The sequence below is a fragment of the Hippoglossus stenolepis genome, chromosome 11, assembly GCF_022539355.2.
Source record: "Hippoglossus stenolepis isolate QCI-W04-F060 chromosome 11, HSTE1.2, whole genome shotgun sequence".
Classification (NCBI taxonomy): Eukaryota; Metazoa; Chordata; class Actinopteri; order Pleuronectiformes; family Pleuronectidae; genus Hippoglossus; species Hippoglossus stenolepis.
The window spans coordinates 18,363,152-18,387,645 of record NC_061493.1 but is presented as its reverse complement, the minus strand read 5'-3'; the positions used below and the strand labels follow the sequence as shown (position 1 = coordinate 18,387,645).

At 40.4% G+C, this 24,494-nt stretch overlaps 1 protein-coding gene across 9 annotated transcripts in view; it reads left to right on the top strand.

Annotated features, from left to right (window-relative positions):
• Positions 1-627: 627 nt before the first annotated feature.
• ralyl (RALY RNA binding protein like) overlaps positions 628-24,494 on the top strand; it is a 35,056-nt gene continuing 11,189 nt past the window's right edge. For 2 of the 9 annotated variants that reach the window (XM_047341890.1, XM_047341889.1), the window contains exons 1-3: positions 663-753; positions 1,124-1,213; positions 13,877-14,154. In XM_047341890.1, coding sequence (XP_047197846.1) covers positions 13,899-14,154 — 256 coding nt within the window. In that variant the 5' untranslated portion in view covers positions 663-753; positions 1,124-1,213; positions 13,877-13,898. Of the gene's footprint in view, positions 754-1,123; positions 1,214-13,873; positions 14,155-20,210; positions 20,451-24,494 lie in introns of those variants that run through there. The other 7 variants (XM_047341887.1, XM_035169334.1, XM_035169335.1 and 4 more) reach the window with 7 other exon arrangements.

Sequence of the window (24,494 nt, the reverse complement as noted above, 5' to 3'; positions counted from 1 at the left end):
AATTGATGGATGATTTCCTCATTCAAGCACAATGAGTTTTTCAAAAGAAATCTCAACAAATAGTTTTTCTGTTACTGTGACGTTTTCCTGACTATTTGTTAAAGACTACTGACCGGACAGGGGCCAAGTAAGGAGCCAATCAGATTTCAGCTGCGACCAGTGGCCCCTGATCCCACCCCTGGATTATAACAATAAATATTACAAACGCATATAGGACTCAGTTACACATCACTGCTGTTTAATTGGCATTGTTACACTTATATACAGTATATACAGAATTTCCTCAGACAATCGATTCTCTACATGAGGAGAAAACTGAAATATAAGTATAAAAATATGATACCATGCACTTACTCACTGCAGTAGCTTGCAATATATATATATATTCTTAACTTCCCCCCCGTGTAGTGGCTGGACCCAATTTGAAGAAACTGGAATTGTGCTGAGAAGAAAAAAAATCAATGACATTACCCGAAAAGCCCTTATCCATTACAGCCCTGAATACCTCGGTGTGTGTGTGTGTGTGTGTGCGTGTGTGTGTGTGTGTGTGTGTGTGTGAGCGTGTGTGTGTGTGAGCGTGTGTGTGTGTGTGCGCGCCTCTCAAACTCTGGCCAATCCTCAGTCACATGACTCAACAACCGGCAGTGATAGCGAGCGCAGCGCTTCGGTTTATCCACAATCCTGCACAGCACCAACCCACCGCCGCTAAACGCCCCCATTTCTTTTTACTTGAAACCTTTTTACTCCCGCTCGGTGAGTACTGACACCTTCCACTGACATTTTCATATTTTTAAGCCTCTTTTTCTTGCTGCCTTGTCTCGGGGAAAGTGTTTTCTCTCGTTTCTCTGCATGCAATGATTTCAATCTTGGATGCTGAGTGTTCCGGAGACATCCTCTGAGAAATAGACCCACTACTACGTGCTTGCGGACGCTCTTGGTATTTTTTTTTTCTTTCCTCTTCTCTCTCTTCCTTCTTCTCCTCCCGAAGCAGCTTCTTCTTTTACGAGCTCACTTCATCACAATCCACACGCCTCTTGCTTGTTTTCTGGCTTTTTCCCCCCCCTCTTTCTCATGGCTTGTTTGGGTGTGATTTTGGTTTTGGTGCTCCTCTCTGATCTTGCAGTGTTTCTCTGGTGTTGGAGGCAGTTCGTCTCCGAGGGCGCAAAGATAACAGTTTTGATTTTCATCTTTGAGGATTTTGCTTTTCTCGTAGGTGAGGAATTGAACTTTGGTGTTTCTTGTACTTCTTCCTGCACTGCATCCCACTTTTTAAAAAATCTTTAAAAATAACCTTTTTTAACTGAATATCTCGGACAGAGCTGGAATCATGTTGAAATTATGAAATAGTTTCAGATTTCCAGATTTGAGATTTCTCTTCCAAACTGAGAAGAATCAAACAGCAAGCCACCATTAAAATATATTTAAACTCTGTTTCTTTCAATGCAAAGTGATAAAGCATGTCACAGGATGCGGGACGACTCTTGTCCTTCAACTGATGGCAATTTGTAAAATTTCAGACAGGTCCATGATTGCAAATCACCGCTGTGCAAAACAAAAACAGACTCCTGCCAACTGAAGCAAACACAGCTGTGCTCCTCTCTCATTACACACAAACCTCATTGCACTCGCGATTGATAACCAGCGAACACAGTGAGACATCACACAGAGAAGGTTGGAAACTTAAATTGGCCCCGTGAGGCACCGCTGGGAGGGGGGGAGGGGGGGTATCTTTGAGGCCCAGACAAATTCTGCTCTTCATTATTCAAATCAGCCCGATAGATTGGATTAATAGTTTGACCTTGACATTGCAGCCACACGCATCTGCAGACGACAAAGTCCAAAACACTGACCTAAATGTGGCGTTATCCTTTTATATGATCACCTTCAGCAAAGTTTGTTTTTGTGCTTTGGTAACTTCTGGAAGACAAACCCCTCTTTTCAATCATCCCCCAAAAGACGTGGGTGAAGGCGTTTGACAGTTATTCCAGCCTCGAGACTCTGCAGGTCAGGGAACAGGTGGGGGAAGCGGAGCATGAAATGTGCTGCTACTCAAACAATACTTATCTCTCTCCAGGGATGAGCTATAGGAATGGCCAGCCTATACATGCATGCACAGAATCAGTATGAGCCCAGAGAGGAGAGAGCTGGAATAAAGTTTAGCCAGGCATTTCTGGCCCAGTCAGTAATCTGTCTGTCCAGTGGGTTTGTGCACCCGTGGGCTGGGATGATCACTGACCCTAGGTGTATGATGTGGGCTGCTTCAAAGCCACGCACCACGGAGTCCGTCTTCTGTGGGATACAGATGGAAAAACATTTTAGAGCTGCTCCAGCTTTCAGACGATAGGTCAAAGAACAGATTAGAGGAGCTGCTTCTCCCTGTGTCTTTTTATAGCCCTGCATGTGAGAGATAACCAAAGAGAAAAACAGATGAGGGAGTCAGACAAACACAAAGAAGGATGACGACGGCGTGGCCATTCAGAGGAGCGCGTTGCGTCAACATTTTCATATATGATATCCACTTCACATAATATAGTTCTGCGTTTCATTATGCATCTGGCAATACCCACTGCTCCCTATTTGATCTCCTATTCTTGGATGTGTATGCCACGTTCCACCCCTGCATTAGTCATATTCAACACACAGAGTCTGTCTCTGTCTTTTCAGCCACTGGAAAGCAGCAGATTTGGATAAACAGCAGCCACTGTATACGCATGCACCTGATGCTCAGTTGAGTTGTGAGTCGAGCCATTAGCCCAGCAGCATCGGGGGGTCTCAGCACCATGGCCAGCTCCTTTTATTCTCCATTCAAAGAGATAGTGGTTGATTTCAGAACCGTGGACAGCTGCCAGCACTTTATTACTCTGGCAGCTGGAGCGAGTTGATTCCTGCCTGGAAGTCTGGAGTGTCTCCACTCACTAACCCCCGGCCTCGCCACCGCGCACGGCTCATTCGGAGCTATTTCAAGCTCCGCAAGCCACATTCACCAGGCTCTAAAAGGAGACTTTTACCCCAGATAAGAGAGAAAACAATTATACTTTCACTGAAAAGACTCCTTGGTGCTTTGGAAATGTTGAAAAACTTGAATTGGTCTTTAATCTTTTCAGTCCAAACTGGAATGAGGCTTTTATTGTAAGGACACATGTATTTGGACTGTGCAAGCAAAGCCTGAGGTATCCTAATCGTTTGTGCCATAGAACCAGGGGAACATGTTTACCTGAGTGTATAGGTAGTGGAGAAACTCATTCATACAGATGAACAGGCAAAAAGCCAGTTACTGCACAGGACATGTCTCAGTTTACCTCCAATGTGAACCAGCTGTAACGACTGAAAAGTATTCGCTGTACCTGAGATGTCTCTGGTATTTAAAGTGATACAATAGCTGTATGAACTTCATCAAACCTATTAATGAAAATCTCTAAAGGGGCGATGTATACAGTGTGTGTGTGTGCTGCATAAACCTCACATGTGCACATAAACACATTAGCTTGTGTCTATAATGTTATTGGTTGCAAAGGTTAATGCATTACTACACTATATGATGTTGTCAGACTTTATAGAGACAACACTTTAAAATCTTTCCCACCATATGATAACAAAATATATTTTGATCTATATAAACTTAATATATAATATATATAATAATAAATATAATATAACTATATAAAGGTCATAGTCCTATAGGATGCAGTAAAAAATGAATTTCTGATTCCTTTTCTGACTTCACTGTGACTTCTTCATGACGTCACTTATCATACAATAGGGAATTATTTTCTGAGCAAGTTAAGCCTCAGATTGTCTCTTTGGCTCTATTATTTACAGAGATATTCTAGAAAATGTGTTCTTCAGACCATATTTCTGACCTTGACCTCTGACCTTTGACAGATTGGCTACAAAAGTTATTAAAGTGGAGATATCCTCCCACGTCACCAAGTCAACACACACACACAAACAGACACACACACACACATTAAAACAATACCCTACTCTATTGGCGCACAAGGTAATAAAAGCAGCATTATGACTTGTATGAATTAAATCTATTTTTATAAAATTAATGATATTACATAACATCCAGTTTGGAATTCTCTTAAAAGAATGTCATGTTTGTGGAAGCAGGAAGAAACAAGTGAGGCTCAGGTCCACAGATACACAATCTGGAGAAAGTTTTGACAAACATAGTTGAAGATAATGAGATATTTCACTTTCTTCAAACCAAAGTGGCAGTATCCCTTCTATTATATTAAATACATCAGGTATTTGTGTTTTCCTACCAGCAAGAAACAAACATTTGGCTCAAAATTTATCTCAGAGTTGCAGGAACAAGTCTCTCACATATAGACCCAAGAAAAATGTAACGTATATAATAACATTGCACTGGGTTGTACTATATAGTGATGGTACATTTTACTATGGAGTGCTTTTGAACTAATATAGAAACTCGGGAGTCAAGGGATCAAAACACTAGAGCCTGCTTTAATGTTTTCCTTTTTTTCTTTCTATATATTTTCTGGTTTCCCATTAGAAACGCACTTGAAATGTGTTCCCTATAATTAGCTCTTGGACATTTAGTTTAAAATATTCACAGTGTGAAAATGGACGTCATTCACATCCACCTCTGCCTCATGCAATTTTTTTTATTCATTTGATCAAACCTACAGATTGTGTTATTTCTGGCCTCCTGCCCACGTCGACCTTTTCACCCTCAACCGTCAAACCCCTGCCACAGTTCTCACCTCAGTCTTCAGGCTCCTGGTGTCATAAAACAGAAACATATTTTGTTATCAGCTAATTACTCACAGCTCTAGTGACCCAGTTACTTTAGCCTGGTGGAGCGGAAGCTATATTTGGCACTCACACAACAGGAGAATTAAGGAAATGGAGAAAAAATGTCCGTGCCAAGAGATATGGGAATGCATGGCATATGTTCACATGCCCTGGAGCGGAGCTGTGGATTCCCCCGCTGCAACAGCAGGTGGAGTCTATTTCTCTCGCTCCTTGCTTTAAATACACACAGAGATGTAGGAGTAATCCTTTGTTTTAAGTGTGAGAATGGGGAAGTCTCCAAGAAAACAAACTTTCAAGAGTATTCAGACAGGAACATTGTGATACTTGGTGATGCAATAGAGAATCTCTGAAGAAAAGTAGTTGGCAAAGCCTGGCTGGTAGAAAAATCTGGTTCAAAATGTTCCCTTAAAACAATAAATCCCTGTGGAATCGATGAGGCAACATCGAAAGTCACCCAGAGGTCCCTCCGTTTATCACTTCTAAAACTACTCACACGAGCCACCACTCTAAACAGCTTGAAGTTGTCCAAATGATACACACTGACCTCAAAGATCAGGTTTGTGCTGTGTAGTAAAAGCACACAAATGCCCTGATTCCAGAGATAATCAGTCCTGTTATTATTATAAAATGCAGGATAAAATCTCCTCGCAGGGATATGGCTTCATCCCAGCTCACAGCACAGGTCACAGCCAGCTTTTATCTCGCCGCTGTCGTCGCTGGTCGAGGCTATAGGTTGCTAAAATCTGATTATGGTACAACTCATTTTAGGTGCGTGATCGTCTGCTGTCATGCTTCAGAAAGCCTCCATAAATTTGTGTAGAGGAGGACGAGGAGATAAAGCTGAAGGGAATTGGAATGTGTTTTCTTCACAGGAGCGCGGCGCAGTCGTGTAGCTGTGGGCTCCACACGGCGGAGCGTCGCTTTACAGTTCAAAAAGTCAGTTCATTAAAGGTATGAAAAATATGTAAATAAAAGGCAGATAGGATATGGCAATATAAAGGGAGATATTCACAGTAATAATTTATAAGCTAGCACTCCAGCTACCTACCTACCACATGATGTATGCCTGCATTTCCCATCTTTGATATTCTGGTCCGAGGCCCAGTTCTAAGCTCCTTGAAGATGATTGGCATTGCAAATGCCTTTGTCACCCTCCTTTTTTCCAGCGTCGCTCATTCTCTCCTTCCATCTCACCTCTTTTTATTTCCCTCTCTCTGCTTCTATGTCTCTGTCTCTCTCCTTTTGTTGCCACCCACCCCCTCCTCTCCTTCTTCAATTCAAACTCAAGACAGGTATTATCCAGGAGGTAATGGGGTGTAGGAGCGGAGGAAAAAATAAGAACGGTGCTTGACAGTCATACTTCCTTGTTAAGCTTCACAACAAAACTCACAAAGGAGAATTTCCAGGTGCCACGGTAAAGCTCAGAAAATTGCACAGCTAGTTGCTCATTACATGTGGGCATTAACGGGCTGTTCTCTATCTTCTCCACGCCGTTAGCCAGTATTTACTGTACTGTCCTGCAGGAGAGATTAGATTCCACTGGGCTCCTCTGGGCGCGGAGCAAAGCCACCCAGCGTGGACCTCTATTCATTAAGCCTTTAATTGTTAATTGAGGTCTTTGAATGATTCAGCAATAGCTGCTGCTGTTGGGGCATTAGCTGAGTAATTTATGGCTGCGAAAGAGCTGGAAAAAATGGATGAGGCCAAGAAAAAAGGCCACTGGTGCCTGCACAGCATTATTATTACAGAACCACCTTATGTCAAGTCTCCAAAATCTGCACAGTGCTCTTTTCATAAGACCGTTTTCCGAGTTAAATTCATTATGTTCTGTGATTAAACGTCATTTAGTCACGATGCAATTTGAATCTCCACTTGGCATATCATTTTAATTGAGTATTTTTTGATGAAGCATATTATTTTGTCTTAAATTTATGTTTATTGTTTTCCTCTCCGACTAACATTTAGAAAAGCGTAGCAGTCAGTTGCCCAGTAATAAACGTTGCTCTGTGACTGAGTGGGTTTTAGTTGTTTTCAGCAACATTCTGCTGAATTCTCTGTGTTGTGGTTTTCAAATAGACTTTATCACAAACATAATTAGATTCCACATTTATTCCATTGTATTGTTCTGCTGTTATTCAAAAGAAACATGCTTTCAGCTGTAGTGGTGCTGGTAGGTGGATGTTTTACTTCTGAGCTGCTCCCACTGTTTCTACGATGCTTAGCTAAGCTAAAGATATCCTGGCTGTAGTTTCATATTTAATGCACAGACGTGAGAGAGAGAATCAATCTTCTCTTTCAACAGCGGCCAAAAAAGCAAATTATTACACTACCACCTTACAATAACTCTTAAAAGAATCTGTATGCTGTAAGCTCCTTTTATATAGATCATTTTCACCATTTGTCTGAGTTGAATTCATTATTTTCTGTGATTTAATGTCATTTAGACATAATGCAATTTGGCTCTTCACTCTTTTTTGATTAAGCATATTCAATTTATCTTTGTGGGAGTTCTATGTTTGAAATGATGCTTCTTTCTTTGTCTGTGACTGACAATCAAAGAAATATAGCCAGTTAGTCGCCAGGTAATAAAGGTATATAGATAATAATAAAGTCTGTCCCTGGGTGATTTTAAACCTTTTTTCAGCAACATTTTGATAAAATCTCACAGTGTGACGAGGAAAAATAATCCATACCTTCATGGTGGTGTAGTTTGCAAATTGAAACTTTATTAAAAACATAATTAGATTCCATATTTATTCCCATGTATTGTGTCCTGCTGTCATTCAACAGAAACGTGCTCACTTTATATTTCAGCTGTAGTGGTGCTGGTACGTGGACGTTTTACTTTTGAGCTGCTCTCACTGTCTCTACGATGCTAAGCTAAAGGTATTCTGGCTGGAGCTCCATATTAAATACACGGACGTGCGAGGAGAATCAATCTTCTCTTCCAGCAAATTATTTCACTACCACCTGACAATAACTCTCAAAAGCATCTGTATGCTGTTAGCTCCTTTTTTATAGATCATTTTCACCATTTATCCGAGTTGAATTCATTATATTCTTTGATTTAATATCATTTAGACAAAATGCAATTTGGCTTTTCACTTTTGAAATGCTGCTTCTTTCTCTCTCTGTCCCTGACTGACAATTAGAAAAGCGTAGCAGTCAGGTCACCTACAATCATTTTCCTTGACATCAAATCTCCCAGAGCTTCTGTCACAGAGTGAGTTTCAGCCGTATTACCATCTTTTGTATTATCCAGAGCAGAATTTTTTCTAAATCCTCACATTTTATGCTGCATGTGTTGTCACATACAGCAGAGAGAAGGAAAAATAACCCACACCTGCACCGCAGTGTAGAGTGTCATAAATTTAGACTGTGTAAAAATGTAATTATATTTCAGTCCACATTTATTCCCCCATATTAAACATTCGGCCGTCATTCAGAAGAATGAGGCAAAAAGGGGCTTATTATCGTCCAATATTTCATTCACCTTTGCAGAGATGTTTTTCTCCCAGTGAGACACTAAAAGTTGAGACTCAGTTTGAGAAGCGTCTGCAGGCGGCCATGAAGATGTCTGCAAATTAAACTCAGCCTTATTTCCCCCTATTGACGACAGTTGTACCACTGTCAAGATCAAATGCTGCAATGCAACATTCAAACAGCAGCGAGTGAGTGTGGCCTGAATGCACCTTTCACATCCCGTATGTATTTGTCATGTCGGATGAGGAGGTTTCATCTTTTCTCCTCAGACAGGAGCGTGAGTCAGTGAGGAGAGATCAGGGAGCGAGGAAGTGCTAAAATGATTACTTTCACCAGCTCCCCGCCTCTTTATCTCCAGAGAATTCAGACTCTGAAGCTCCTGACAGTCAGTGTGAAAGGACCAAAGAGGATCCATGAAATACTTACACTTGGAACCTCTTCAGCACCGGAGGATGCTGCGGAATCCCCCAAGAAAAAACATCACTGTCAAACTCTCACTCCTCTGTTGTAAGAAAGACTTTTTAGAGACGCACACACACACACACACACACACACACACACACACACACACACACACACACACACACACAAAAAGGACTTTGCGTGGAGGCAAATATGCCAGTGATGAGCCGGGATGCGTTTACAGCTCCTCTGATGCATGAAGATGTTATTTAGCATTAATTTCTGGAGCGCCAAGTGTGCCAAGATGAATCCAAACCCTTCACCTCCCGCTCTGCCGATCAGGCTGCTTCAGATTTAGTATGAGTGTGTTTTCTGGCCCGGGATGTTTCCTCCAGCATTTGCCAGCAGTCCTACCACATGCTTCTTCTTAACAGGCTTTGAGGATCTTAGAAACTCATGAATATTGTAAAAGAACCATCTTTGAAGTCTCTTTTTATTCTGAATGAGACAGAGTAATAATGTTAAACTCTCTTTCCTCTGATCATTTTCACTAAAAATGTGTAATCAAGGGCAATTTGCAAAAAAAAAAAAGAAATGCTTAAGTGTCTCTGGGCTGATAGTCGAAGGTGATGCATCTGGAGATACGGAGAAACTGGAAACGCTTTGCTCTCTCTCTACTTTACAGGCCTGTAGTTTTATTCTTCTACCTGCAGTTATTTAAAGCCTCGGTTGAGTGGTCGCTCTGTGACCATTCGATCCCGTCAGTCGCTGACAGACGTTCAGCAGATTTACAGACTTGGTAGGAAACTACAAACCATTAGTCGAGCTAATGTCTTGTGTCCAAAAGTTTGAGACAGACTTAAAATTCAAAAACAAACACTTAAAAAGCAATTTTCACTTCCTTTCTCGGTCTGTAGCTGCTTTTGTTTATGATGCTGCTCCCTCAGGCTTCAGAGGAGGTTGTTTAAATCAAGAAAGTTCTGTTAAACACCGAAGGGTTCGATAAAGCGTCTGTATTTATCTCAGCTTTGTGAAGCCTACACCTACTCACACACTAAACCCTGCCATGATAATGATGAGTCATGTTATTACTATTTATCTTGAGGGGGGCATGACTGTCAAATCAAATGTTTTGGCGATCCATCTTAAAGCTGATGAGACGTTTCTGCCAAAACCTCAAATATGAAGCTCACAGAGATTCTGCAGAAAAAGTCATAAGTCATACATATAAAAATCAATACATATAAATGTAGACATACAGAAATAGATATGTAAATGAATGAAAGTGGAAATGTAGAAATAAATAAATGAAGAAATACAGAAATTGCATTTTTCATTAACAGCTGTATTTATTTATTTGATTTTTGAGTTTTGTGTGGGTTTTTTTGTCAATCATTTGTCCTTCATATGGCTGTTTGCAGTGTATCCCCTCCTCCTCCATGTTAACATATGGACACATGGACCAAACTAAAAAGTCATGTCAAGTAATGTTTCTTCCCAAAGATAGTTTCTGTTATTTTCGGTAGTAGTCTTTCTGATGTTTGTCTATGTGCTTCTTTTCTTTCAAGTTTAATTAATTATTTGACGCCATGAAAAGGAGGTGTGGCATCATGATTGACAGCTTAGACTGACTCCTGATTGGGCAGACGGGGCCAAAACCCCTACACTGCACAGACGCTGGCTCCAAATTACATCACCAGCCCAAAGATGGTAACCCACGAATCTGGGATGTTTTGGCTTCATTTTCGTACAGTTGGAGGAAGTGGAGATGTGTCGTCCATCCTTATATTCAGTCAATGCTTTACACCCACACTCCTACTCATAGAAACACAAATGGTGGCTCTGGTATTCATGTGGCCCCCAACTTCTGCACTTTCCGCTCTATTCTGCAAAGTATGAATACATGTATGAAATCATTTTTGCCTGACTGCACTTTATAACCTTACGTTTAATGAGAAAAGGCGGAAGCTTTTCATTCGACACAATATCCAAACATCAGCTTGAGCTCCCATTAAAGACTGTTGAATAATTCGCTCTCGCTTTCTAAATCAACCATCCGATGACCTCACCTCTGTGCATTTGCCTTAAAGAGGCCACTCAGTGCACTTCACATCCGTCAGTCGCTGGGTTGGATCAGATGACGGAGCTGCGAGGCCGCTGAGATGCACAGAGACGCACTGAATTGGTTTTGATTTGATTGGATTGACTGGTGGCTTTTTTTTTCTCCCCCCCGCTCTGCTGATAATTAAGTTAATCATCTCCTGAAAAAGCTCAATGACGTCTTTGCCACATTATGGGGCTCGCAGCAGTGTTGAATTCTCTTTCATTCTTTGACATTCAAAAGGAGAGTTTTCTCCCTTTTTCTTGTAATTCGGAGCAGAGGAGATTTAGAATGCTTTATGTGTGGGTGGAGGTAAAGGATGGAGGTAAAGTAGAGGTAGGATGGGGGAATGGTGACGTGAAGTGTGCCCCGAGGAGATTGACTGCAGAGAGTCCTGGTATGTGTGTGTTAGTGCATGAGTATGTGTGTGAGAGAGAGAGGACGTGAAAGGGATTTATCATTGTGCATATACCTGCTCCTCCTCCGCTTCCACCTGGGAACGTGCAGAGACATATTTTTAGAAAAGCACCTATACATGTTAGGTCTGTACATTTGGACTGGAGCCACAAAACACTCACAGAAAATATAAATTATTCACACAGGAGTACAAGCTCTTCAGATTTGTACTTGAAAAGAATGTGTTTTAGGAACAAACTTCCACTGTGAGACTCCTTCACAGAGTTTTCATGTTGTTGTGCTCTTGCAGCCTCATCAGTTTCTTCTCTCTGTCCGGTGTCGGCAGGAAACCGGGCTAAATCGCCTCATTACAAACTGTTTCTTCTAATCAATGTTGTAAATACTGTTATTTTGTCGATGAGTTCAGTTACATGCAGCATCTATTGCACTTCTGTCAGTCCTGGGAGGGGGATCCCTCACATGTGACTCTCTCTGAGGTTTCTACATTTTTAATATATGTTAATAGGGGTTTTCTGGTAGTTTTTCCTGACTCTTGTTGAGGGTTAAGAACAGAGAATGAACCTTGTTCAGCCCTTTCAGACAATGATTTGTGAATTTGGGCTATACAAAGAACATTTGGTTGAACAAATGAATGAACAAAAAAAACATCACCAAATTCCAGGCAGAAACAACCCGACAGGTTTCCTGCTTCATCTTGGAGTGGATGTGTCAAATTCCTCTGAATTACTGTGAGGACGCCTTCTGATCCGCCCCAGAGGCCTGTGGCATTATGGGAGCAAACAGTGCAGGCTGCAGGGGGCGTACAAAGCTCGTGAAGGACTGGTGATGTTTAGAGAGAAATCGCTTCAGGGCTCATTTGAGATTATCTGTCTGACTTATGTCTGCAGGCAAATCTGTTTGAAGTGTCCACTCAAATCCTCCTTTCTTTCTTTGTGTTGACCCGGTTTCTGTTTGAAAGTAATGAAGCTGTCACTGGTGCACGACTGAGTACTTATGAGTGAGTACTTTAGGTACAGTACTCCATTACAAGTTGAAGTCCTGCTTTCAAGGTCCTGCTGGAACTCAGATGCTTTATCTGCAGAAAAATATATCCTGCTTTATCATATTATTGATCGTGGTGCATTAACATGTAAGCAGCAATTTATATTAACTCCTTTAACTGCAGCTATAGGCAGTTTATTCTACTTTAAATCCAAAGGGTCATTCTCCTCCAAAAGGTCACCAGATAAATCCAAACCTGGAAATCCTCAAGTTGAATACAAGTAACTTCAAACTTGTGCATTACACAAAATATGACCTAGAAGATGTTGGAGCCAGTTTACTGCACATGGAAAAAAAAAAGGTGAAACTGCAAGTACCTTGTGACTTGTGCTATTTTCAAACGTGGGAACCACAGCTTATATATATATATACAGTGAGATCTGTCAAATTCACACGTCTGAATCACAGCTGTCATATCCCAGCTGTCATATCATAGTCCCTCTCCGCTCCTGCAGAACACAAAGGATCCCAGTGAGGGTCCACACAGAGAGAGGGGAACACTACAAGTGTTGAGATATACTGCAGCGGAAACTATTAGCAGATTATTGAATCAATTAGTTGAGACGACTAATTTGATAATCATTTGAGACAATTTTAAGCATAAATGCCAAAAACGTAAAAATGTCGATTTTAACTCTATTTCTCAGTCCTTCATAGAAGTCAAATGGATTTCTTAATATTGGATTATAGGTTGGTCAAAACCTGTAATTTGAACAATAGAGCTTCTTAGTCAATCCACAGAAAATGACTGGCAACTATTTAAATGATCTATCACGAGCCATTTTAAAGCTGAATTTAAGAGATGGAGTGACATTAGTTTTCTCTGTGTTGTATCATTGTACAAGTTAAATTTTACAAGTTTCAATGTTATCTGATGTTTCATAAACTAAAGAATTAACGGATCATTCAAGAAAATGATAAAAAAATGAATCAGTGAATAAAATATTGCTTGTAAGATTTTGCTTTGGGAAACTGTGATGGACATCTTCTTACTTTTGATTCATCAGGAGCACCGCTAGTCGTGGCTCTGAATGATCAAAATGAAACTTTTCAGTGTTTTGTTTCCTTGATCCATCAATGAGTGAATATCTTGTACGTTTGTATTTGTTTTGAGCCTCCAGTGGATTTGGAGAAAACAGTGTTATGATAATATTCTCATCTCATATAAAACCTGTAATTATCTGCAGCGGTGGGGAGCAAACAGCGTCCACGTCTCCTGTAGGTAATGCAATGTGAATACAAGGCTCCCACCGAACATGACTTTATAACATTCTAATCAAGGATTTGCATCTGAGACACAAACAGGCGTCAGTGTAATACACGTGCAACAGCAACACAATTTAACAACCTATGATTTGCATTCCAAGTCTCCTGGTGCAGCAAAAACAATCAATGTTTCTGTATGAGTCCTCTTTTTCTTCCTAAATGTAAAATAAGCTGCTGATGACCAGTTTTAGAATTAGTTTTACTTTTAGAAATGAATTACAAAAACATATACGACAGTACAGCACCTACAAAACTGCTCAAATGATTTAACCTCTGATGTGGAACAACTGCTTTCAGAGTTTACGTCACTCTTTGGTTTTCTGCGTGTGACCTCTAACCTTTCCAGCTTTCTGAGCAGTGTCCGACTGTGTGTCCCAGCAGGCAGTGCTGCACGAGGACTAGGATGACTGGGAAGACCCAGACCAGCAACGTGACCAACAAGAATGACGCACGCTCCCTCAACTCCCGCGTCTTCATCGGCAACCTCAACACAGCTGTGGTGACCAAGGGCGACATCGAGGCCATCTTCGCCAAGTACGGGAAGATTTTTGGCTGCTCGGTGCACAAGGGCTACGCCTTCGTCCAGTACGCCAGCGAGAGGAACGCCAGGGTGGCCGTGGCCGGGGAGAACGCCAGGGTCATCGGCGGACAATCACTAGGTAATGTTAATCATATGGGCAACATGTAATGATTTGTGTATGGTTACATCACCAATAACAGTTCAAATGCATAGGAGATAAAAAACTGGAAACTACACTGAACTTTCAGGGTAAAAGGGTCGAACAAGAAGAAGTTATATTTATTTATATTTCTTCCACCCTTGCAAAAAATATATCACTAATAGCATTATAAAAATGTGCCCATAAAATATTTTGTTAGCTACTGCAACAGACCTCCATCCTTAACCTAAGCCTGATGTTTCATTCCACAGCAACAACACAGAGCATCAATGTCCATCACTGACAGTAATTGAAAAATGGTGAGAGTAACTGTTTTACTGAAAACCTATAAATAATAAATAATTTACACAGACTGCATGTGTAGATAAATGAAAAGTGTAATATGATCATTACAATCCTTTATCTGCAGTATTTTTCAAAACCTCATTATAAAACAGAAAAGCACTGCATAAAAACGCATCAGTTTACTGCGAAAGCAATAAAACAAAATAAGAAATACATATAAAAGCAAACCAAGAGGCATAATACAGGGATCAATACTTATAATAAAAGTAATTCTATAAAATACGAGCTTCAGGATTGTAAATTTGATAGAGAAACCGTCAGCAAGAGGCTTTAAAACACCTTATTTCAAGTAAATGGCTGAACTCTAACTCTTAATTGATAAAAACCTGAAGTTACCATCTGCTCCCACTGTTTATGGTCAAAAGTTATGCAACAGATCTTGCCGGCAATCTTAAATTTGATCAGTAAAACCTTAGAATAATCCTGAGATGGAGCGGTGCAGCCGTTGTGCAGATGCTAAGATAGGGAACCCAGTTTTAGGAGTTAAACACGGCGAGGCTGCGGCGAGGACACGAGGCGAGCGCAGGCGTAAAGATAAGAGTGAGAAGACGAGGAGAAACTGGGACGACAGACAAGCTGCATCACGGAGGAAACGTTCACAGCTCAGTCCTCGTGGGCATTCAATGGATCCCTGTAAATCTTCCTTATATTACTTATTGATTAGTTCACAGCCCCCTCCGTAGAAAATAAAAGTCCTCCCCGGGCCCTGCTCTCTCATTAAATATGAATAAGAGCGCTGCAGGGTCAAATCTGAAATTCCACCCTGCATTTGGCCAGTTTCATGCATTTCGGCGCTGAAATTAAATGTGGCAGTGCTAAAACTGTGGGGACGACTTCAGTTCACAGTGATTTGATTCATCATTATTTCACTTGAGAGCTATAATTTCCTTATTGTAGAAAATTAGGACAGATACTCTAAATCTGAAGTGAAACTAGATTAACTCAAGTGACTGGCCCTGAGCTAACAGGTGTTGGGAGTTGGTAGTTTTGGATTAGGAGCAACATTATTGCACCCATGCTGTGCAGGATGCTGGACAAGTTTTTAATGAACCCCAAACAAAAACCAACATATTTAGAAGAGAAAAATGAAAACTAACTGTCAAATTAGGACAAAACTGAATGTTTTTACCAACTGACCCCCTGGTACCATGTTTCTCTTTTGACCTACGATTTGATGAAGTTTCAGTCACATCATTCTCCTGCTCTTTAAGTTACTATTACTCTTATTTCACGGAAGCTAACAGAGTTACAATGATTTCTGCCTTGTTTCCATCTATTGTATTTACTTGAATTAGTGCAATATCATCAGTAGCAGTGGTGGCAGTGGCCCAGACTATTCAAATAAACCCATGACTTAGAGGAATAGTTTGAAATCTTTTGAAATAAATTTGCTTAGAGAGGAGTTAGGGACTAAATCTTAGTCTGTTCTATGTGGATATGTGGAGGATGTAATTACATTAATTAGACATAAAGACTGGACATTTCTTTGCAAATTATCCGACTAGCTGCAGCACACAACTCCTTTATGCTAAGTTAACTAGCTGCAGGCTAATAAGTAATCTGTGAGTGTAAATTAACTCTTGGTCTCAAGATAACATGTTTGCAAGGTAAAAGGGAGTTTTAAGCGGTCACTGTGACCTTGACCTTTGACCTCCAAATACTAATTCCCTAATCTTTGAATCAAAGTGAATGTTTTTACCAAATTCCCTCAGAGCTGCTGAGTTCATAAGGTCACTGTAAGGACCTTTAACCACCAAAATGTAATCAGTTCATTCTTCAGCCCAACGGAAAGTTTGTACCAAATTTGAAGAAATTCCCCTGGGACGTTCTGGAGATATCTTGTTCACAAACACGGGACGGAGGCTAAAAATCTGCAGTTTCATGCTGCCACAGCACAGAAATATTCCCCCTGTGTTCACTCTGTCGTCAGCACATGTTCACGTGTCCCGTCTACATCATTGCTTCCACTTACTGCTCCTCTCATTGTTATGTGCACTGACAAACCACAACACAGTTACATTACCTCAGACACACACCAGCTACACTGCGGTTTTTCCCGAGAGACAGGAAGCTTCTATTAATGGCGTCGAGCTGAGGAGATCTCAGCTGAACAACAAACGCAGCGAAAGCTAAAAATCATGCAGACCACGACTCCAATGCCTCAGCCGATGTGGGATATTCCTTAGCACACAGTGTGATAATGCATCGCCACTGTCCTCATGATGTTCCTGTAAACCCACAAGAAAACACAATGAATTCAGGACATTAACAATGCACCTGAAGTGTCAGAGGTAAACCTACAGGCGCCCACGGTAACGTCTCTGCTTTGGAAATGATCTCTTCTGCTTTTATTCAGCTGCCACTGTGAAATTTAACCCCTGAAGTCTTATCTTTTAAACATGAACCTCATATTTGATTAAACTCTGGGATCTGTATCGCCAGAGGTGCGAGCGGTCGGCACGAGATGTGAATTCTTGATATTTTCTTCAACGCATTCCTGCTTTATTAAATTACACACAGGGAGGAGTGACGTGAGGGACGATTGTGCAGAGGTAAGACAGGCGACAGGAGGGGTCACGAGGTCGGATTCGAACCTGTGATGTACCCGAGCACACGGCGGGCTGCTGGAGCGTCCCACACGTGAATAGGTTTAATTGATGTGAGATACTGAGGCTTCACTCGCTTTACTCACTTTATTTATTTAGTTCATACAAACAACAGAGACTTTCAATCACACTGGTGTTTGGCCTGAGACGGCAGCTATTTAGACCCTGATGAAGACGTCTGCTGGTGATGAAGAGCAAAGGAGAAGGTTGAATCCCAGTTTCACCAGTTCAGCATTTCCCCTCATACGTGCTGATTTAAAATCCGGACATATTGATGATTTAAGGTTCATTCTTTAAATCAGTGTTTAGTTTGATGTGCTTTGCCTCGTGTCAGTTTATTGTGTGTTGGAGTTTTCACGTGTGACTGCTCTCCGGTTTGGTCTTTGAGCGCCTCCCTGTGGCTGAAATACTTACTGCAGAACATTATATTAAATCACTGGTTTTAATTAGGTCTTTATTCGTGGTATAAAGCCGATATACGCTGTCATAAATACTAAGAAAATTAGTGGTAAGTTTTGAAAAATGTTCAGACACTTTGTTTGAGTTTGGGACTGTTTCTTTATTTCATGTAACAGTGTTTAATTTATTTTTTATTTTTTTCAGGTCTAGTTGTGAAAACTGAAATCTATAAATCACCAAACAAAGCAATTTCGTAGTTTTGTGTAGTACTGGATGCCTTAAAGTATCTATCTATCTATCTATCTATCTATCTATCTATCTATCTATCTATCTATCTATCTATCTATCTATCTATCTATCTATATCTTATCTTATATTATCTAACAAAGTGCTTCACAAGATTCAAACAACAGGAAATTACAATGAAGACATTACATCAATATGGTCGATTAAAAAGCTATTTTTAAGATGTGATGATTAAATATATAAACTATAACTGAAACATAAACAGGGGTTTTTGCCTACTCATGAATTTTCCACGTGCTTGACCACTAGATGGTGCTGAGAGAGAGTGACGTCATATCTGGGACATACTGTCCCTCAGCATGTCTGAGTCATTTGTGTCCTCAGTCGTCAAACTCCTGCAGGGATGCTCTGTGCAGAATATTAAACCACCATATTACTTTTGTCATTTTATCCCACGATTCTTTGACTTCTGATAGATTGTTTTTTTGTTTTTGAGTCAAATCAATAATAGAATTAACCTGGAATAATCTTCCTGAATAAAACCGAAAATCACAAGCACATAGATGACACTTTAGTTTTTGTGTTGCACAGTTTTCCACATGAAACAATTAGAAATGTCTTTTTGATATTTATCCAAACGTGTCAAAAGGAGACAATGGTTGAGGACATTGATGTTTAATTTTCAGTGACTGGCCTTGAAGCTGCGAATCCTCTATCTTTCATGAGCTTCCACTTTTCCTGTCTTTTCTTACCGAGAACAAAGAAGCTGGGGAAGTATTAAGATGTCACGCTGCGCATGAGACAGCTGCAAAGCCCCGTGTCAGTGTAATTAGATATTACAATTACAAGGCTTCATCTATAACAGAGTCCAAATGCTGCAACAGCTGGGAATTCAGAAGGCTGCTTCTGCCCGGGCGCCCTGCTCTTTCAATCTGTCTCTGAAGTCCACAGCCCATCCACTTTAAATGAAATTTAAAAAGCAGAGATGAATGGTGGCAGTAGGAAGCTGAATCGCTCCTGCAGTGGATGAATCTCTGTTGTTTGACTGGTGAGGTCGAACTGGATTTTTCTGCAGGTTTAAACTGAACAGAGAACCGGTTGTATTTTCTGATATGAAGCTTGAATATCAAATGAGACCCTCTTGTTAATTTGCTGTTTGTTGAATAGTGGTTAATTGTGTGACTTTTTTCTTGATTTTCAAATAATCTACTGCACTGAATTTACCTCTGCCCCCTTCTTTTTTTATTCTGAGCATTTCTCATTTTAATTATATTTTATCAGCAAATGCTTATTATGCTCCATGCACCAGAAATCCCTTCTTTTTATGTGTTTATTTATCTAAATTCCCTCGTTAAAGCATTTCTCTTTAAACAGTTTAACAGAGACAGTGAAAACAAATATTTTACATACTTAAAAAAAAAGATGTTCAATAGATGTAAACACAAGGTTTAAATAAGTGAATTCACACATGAATAAAACAACCACAAATCAAAAATGTGCAAAGACAAAATGTTTAAATGAATATGCATATGTGTATATGTGTATTCAACCTGACTCTGTTTGTATTGAAATACCCTGTAGCTGCTAGAATGTTTTTGAGAAAATCAATATGCATGTTCTGAATTTGACTAATTGATCCATTCATTCATTCCTCATTGTTTTTTTTAAAATTTGGTTTCAGCGACAGGGATTCATGACTCAGCTCATGTCAGTCTCTTTGTGTTGGTTGTCTAGCCCACAGCTTTATGTATTTGGTTCATTCTCACATCTCTCATTGAGTCAGTTTCAGCACCTGACACAGTTCAGAGACTTCAGCTGCAGAAGATAGTGGAGCCAGATGTTTTCCTCAAGAGTTGGGGGCGAGTAAAACTGAGCTAAAAGTAAAGTTAATGTCAGAATAAATACTAATGTTAGTCTGTTTCATGTTTGTATAGGTTGATGTTTACTAACAACACTCTCACCATCAGCCACCCTTCATAGAAGTTAAAACATCTCTATCGCCTCCTAGTGGCTGTTTTTATTATCAGTCAAAAAAATGTTTTCAACAAAGTAACATTGGGATGTGGGAACTTAATAGGCATTTTCACTATATATTTGCTAATATTTAATTGACTAAATAATTAACCTAGAAAATAATTTGTGTATTAACAGGCATACTAAAATGCTGGTTACCTTTTGTAATCTCTCTCTATATATACACACACGTTTGTATTTGTTATATACAGGGAAGTCAACTTTTTGTATTTTCTTTGTCATTCATCTTCTGACTCCCTGGACGACACTTTAAAATGAAATACTTGACGTCAGCATGTAAGGGGAGACAGGGGGACCTTTTGGGGAGCCATTTTTCCTCTTTCCTCCCATAAAAAAATCGTAATCATGTCATTTCCCCTCGTCTAATCCGTGTCGACACACGGGGAAAAAGACGGGGATGTTGTGGTTGAATTTGTGCTCCTGCTGTTGGGGCTGAGTGGAGTGTTGGAGGAGAGGTTTCCCCCTGAACCAGTTTGACAGATGGTATGGTCTGAGGCTGAGAGTCTGCAGCTGGAGCAGCAGCATCAGTCTGTCAGAGAATAAAACACATAGAGGAGAAAAGTGGATCTCAGCTCAGCATCTCTTCCAACAGCCTCCTCCTGCTCAACATGACCATGTACAAAGGCAGGCGTCGCAACCACAGATGTGAGTATGTGACGAGGCAGACAGATGAGTTGATTCATTTTTCTGGGGTGTTTGAGAGGATGATTAGAAGTTGATTGATGCAGGAGCTTCACTTGGTTTAGTGTGAGTGAGATTTCATTTCAGCTGATTTTAACTTCTTTATCGAGCTAAGAATGACAGTAGCTGCTCAGAGGAACTTGTTGTTAAGTGTTAAAACACATAGCGATGGCGCTTTTCTGTCATGTGTCTAAAGTCTGTGCCGTCTGCATCGTATGCATCGTATGCATACTGGCTAAATGTGACATTTCTTGCAAAGAAATAAATATATAACCCTTATTTCACCTTAAAAGGCACAATTAACTACTGCTTTGTAGTTTAAATAGATCATAGGTGATCAGATCACGGATGCTGCAGTGATTAGTCGATTAAAAAACGACTCAACTACTTTGATAATCGATTAATCTTTTTAGTTTGCAAGGATTCCAAAAATATTCTGCTGCTCACATGTGAAGACTCAATGCTTTTTCTTCATCATGTGTGAATATGACCGCAAACTGAATATCTTTGTGTTTTGGACTATAGAATTTTTTCTCTATCTACTTTAGGTGGTGGTGAATCATAACAAGCTTTTTTCACAGTTTTCTGACATATTTAGATCAGTAGATTAATCAATAAGGTAATTAATCTTTGGCTGCAGCCATATAAATCATACAGGATCTTCATTAATGTGTCTAATGTGGTGATAATTTATGAATTCAGACAAAGCAAATGCTTTTTCAGCCAGTTTTTGGGGGGTTTTCACAGGAAATGTGTGAGAGGCTCATTTTTCTCTGTGATTTGATCACAGGCGGCAGAGTGCTGCCTAAAGGGCGTCATCTATTCTGTGGCTGCACTTAGTGTAACAATTAGTGTGCTGCTTCTGTGACAAGAAAAGTTGTCTGTTCAGAAACCACTGCAGTGGAGCCTGTGAGCAATGGACTGTGTGTCTGGATGGTTGGCAGCTGCAGGTGTGTGTGTGTGTGTGTGTGTGTGTGTGTGTGTGTGTGTGTGTGTGTGTGTGTGTGTGTGTGTGTGTGTGTGTGTGTGTGTGTGTGTGTGTGTGTGTGTGTGTGTGTGTGTGTGTGTGTGTGTGTGTGTGTGTGTATGCACTCACCTGTGACGCACAGGGCTGGTGGAAAGTTTTTTGCATGCTTTGCTTCTGTGGATGAATAAATCTCATATATTAACATCTATGTGTGCTGATTTATGATCGGTGGCAGGTGTTTATACAATGAATGTGTTCTGCATTTCAAATCTTTTCATCCATATTTATACCCAAAAGTGGGGCTGCAAATAATGATCACTATCACTGTGTGTTACATTGAGACGGGTGTTTTAGTCAAGTGTCCAATGACAGTCGTAAGGAAATCCAGCTCCTGGGGTTATTTTTGAAATAGCAGCGATGTCTGTTTTATCAGCGTCATGAAAAATCTCTGCAGCACAATGTGTTCAAAGTCATATAAACATCTTTAGAGTATTTTTCCAGCATCACAGTTTGTGTTGTTGGAGATGCTATAAAAGTGATGACAGCACCTTTGAAATTTGCACCCTTTTGTCAAGTTGTTACCACTTCTCATGAAAGATTTTTTCACCTTGTTTAATGAGATTAGTCCTTTAAAGCACAGAAACATCAGAAAAATCATCCAGTAGCAACAAAACAAATAGAAAAAAATCTGAGAATCTTGTATCTCTTGTTTTTTTTGTGGGAGAAACCACGTTGTGCTTGTGGTATTTTCTGCTTTGGGATCCTCTTAATCTTCTTACAACTGGTTGAATTTAACTCTTGGGGTCATGACCCTCAGGTTTGGAACCACAGATTCTTCCAATTGATCAAATATCCCAAAAATCATTTTCCTGTATTTTCTATATAACTAAATGACAACACATAAGATACTCTGTGGCCACTTGTGTCTATCCCAGTGCAGATGTGTGTTGTGCAGCGTCTGCGATGGTTTCCAGTTGTTCCTCACTGTGTATCCTCCGCAGTGTTTCCACAGTCAGCTCATGAACGAGGAGGCAAATGTACCAGTAGTTCTGAGCAGGTGGCAGCTGGAGGTTGTTTTTTTTCCAGCTGCCTGCTTGGATTAACAAGCGGGCGTTTAGTTGGAAGTGATGGACGGCCTCTTATGGCTAAAACGCTTCAAAGCGTTGCAGTTAAAAGCCACAAACTTGCATCATTAGATCATAAGATTAAGATCATAAGAGAAAAGACGGAAGCGTGCGCTAACAGCTCAGGAGAGATGAAAGACTGAATTATCTTCACCTCAGGCTACAGCAATACGCTCATTATGATTTAATGCAAAAATCAACACGAGCCAACGTTGGGACGAACCTCAGCAGCATCAAAATTTCAACTTCTGTGCTGGTGATGTGCTCTTTTGATTTGATCGACATTCCCAGTGAGATAAATTGACTCCATCCAACCCTAAAATATAGAAATCCCACATCACGTTCTGCTTAATGGATTATAGCTCAGCAGGTCTAATGAAAATGATTTTATTCAAAGCTCAGGGGTTTGTGGTTGAGCTGCCAACACGTCCACACTGTGCCAAGTAGCCATTTTCCTTAAGAGGGCGAAGGAGCAAAGTACAAGATATTAATTAAGGAAGGGCAGGCTGTCAGGCAATTAATCCAAGTCCCACCCATAACAAAAACCGTTAACGCCTCGGGGTGCTCGTCCTGAATGGAATCAGTGGAGATGCTGTAGATCTGGGCATTCAGCTCACAGAGGGTTGACAGAGTCATTTAAATAGACGTGTTTGGAAGTCTGGATGTCTGGACGCTCGCCAAATGGATCTGCTCCCTGCGTGTATGGTAAATGCTTTAAGCACGCAGCATGTATTTGATTTTCTTCACTTATATAAAAATGTCTGAATTTAATTTTGGACCGGAGAGATCTTAACTTGAAATATCTTTAGTCCCATTTTGAGCTGTTGAAATTCAGATAGAATATATTATTTAAAAAAATTATTTCAAATATAAATGATCTGTTTACATTCTCATTAGTACGAATGAAGTGATGTGTTGTACGGAAAATCTAAAAAAAGACATCTATAATTCACTTTTGACGATATGAAGTATAGATTCTGGAGATCTCAACAATTATTTTTATCATTGATTAACATCAGGTGATTTCCTTGAGCCTGATCGATTTTTATTTTGTCAGATAATACTTTAAAAGTAAATACCCAGAAACACATTTGCTTTCTACACCTGTCACTCAGTTGTAATAAAAAAGGACGAAGCCGCCTTTGCCCTTGAGCCAAGATCGAAGATTATTCCAGTCGTCCCTGTCAGATTTACAGGGTGTGAGAACAGGCCGTAGATTGAATCTGCCACCGCTATCGTGCAGGATGTCTCCGAGTCGCACATTTGTATTCACACAGGGGCCCGGATGATCTCTTAATCAAATACTGTTCACCTGCTCTCAGGACGCATGCAGCGGCGGAGCTGGACTTTGTTATGTGCCAGAGGTGACGGCTTGTCTGCCAAAAGAAATCCATTGTCTCATTTCTTTCCCGGAGCTAATTTAAAACTTCACATATACCCCCTCAGTCATACAGGCGCAGAAAGCACCAGTTTAAACATGGATAACCACTTAGATTTCCCAATTATTTCCATTACACGTTGCCTAAGAGCCATAGATGAAGGAGGACGTGGTTAAAAGGCCCATTTGCTATGTAAAGTCTTTTCCAATGTATTGTTACCGATGGGAATTACCACAGGCCATGTACTGGCATTCAGCTGCTGTCTGGCTAAATAGAAGCAGCACAAGAGGCTGTAAAGTTATTTAGGCACTTTCTCCTTTTCAAACTAAGCTCATCCCAGTGGACCAATTCAATTTGTCTGTGTGTGTGTGTGTGTGTGTGTGTGTGTGTGTGTGTGTGTGTGTGTGTGTGTGTGCGTGTTTGTGTGCGTGCGTCAGCTCTCACGACTCGTCCACACCCCCAGAGACTTAGATCTCAAGGGCAGGCTGAGCTGAGGAGTCTATATCCAACTAAAATGGAAACTACACACACACACACA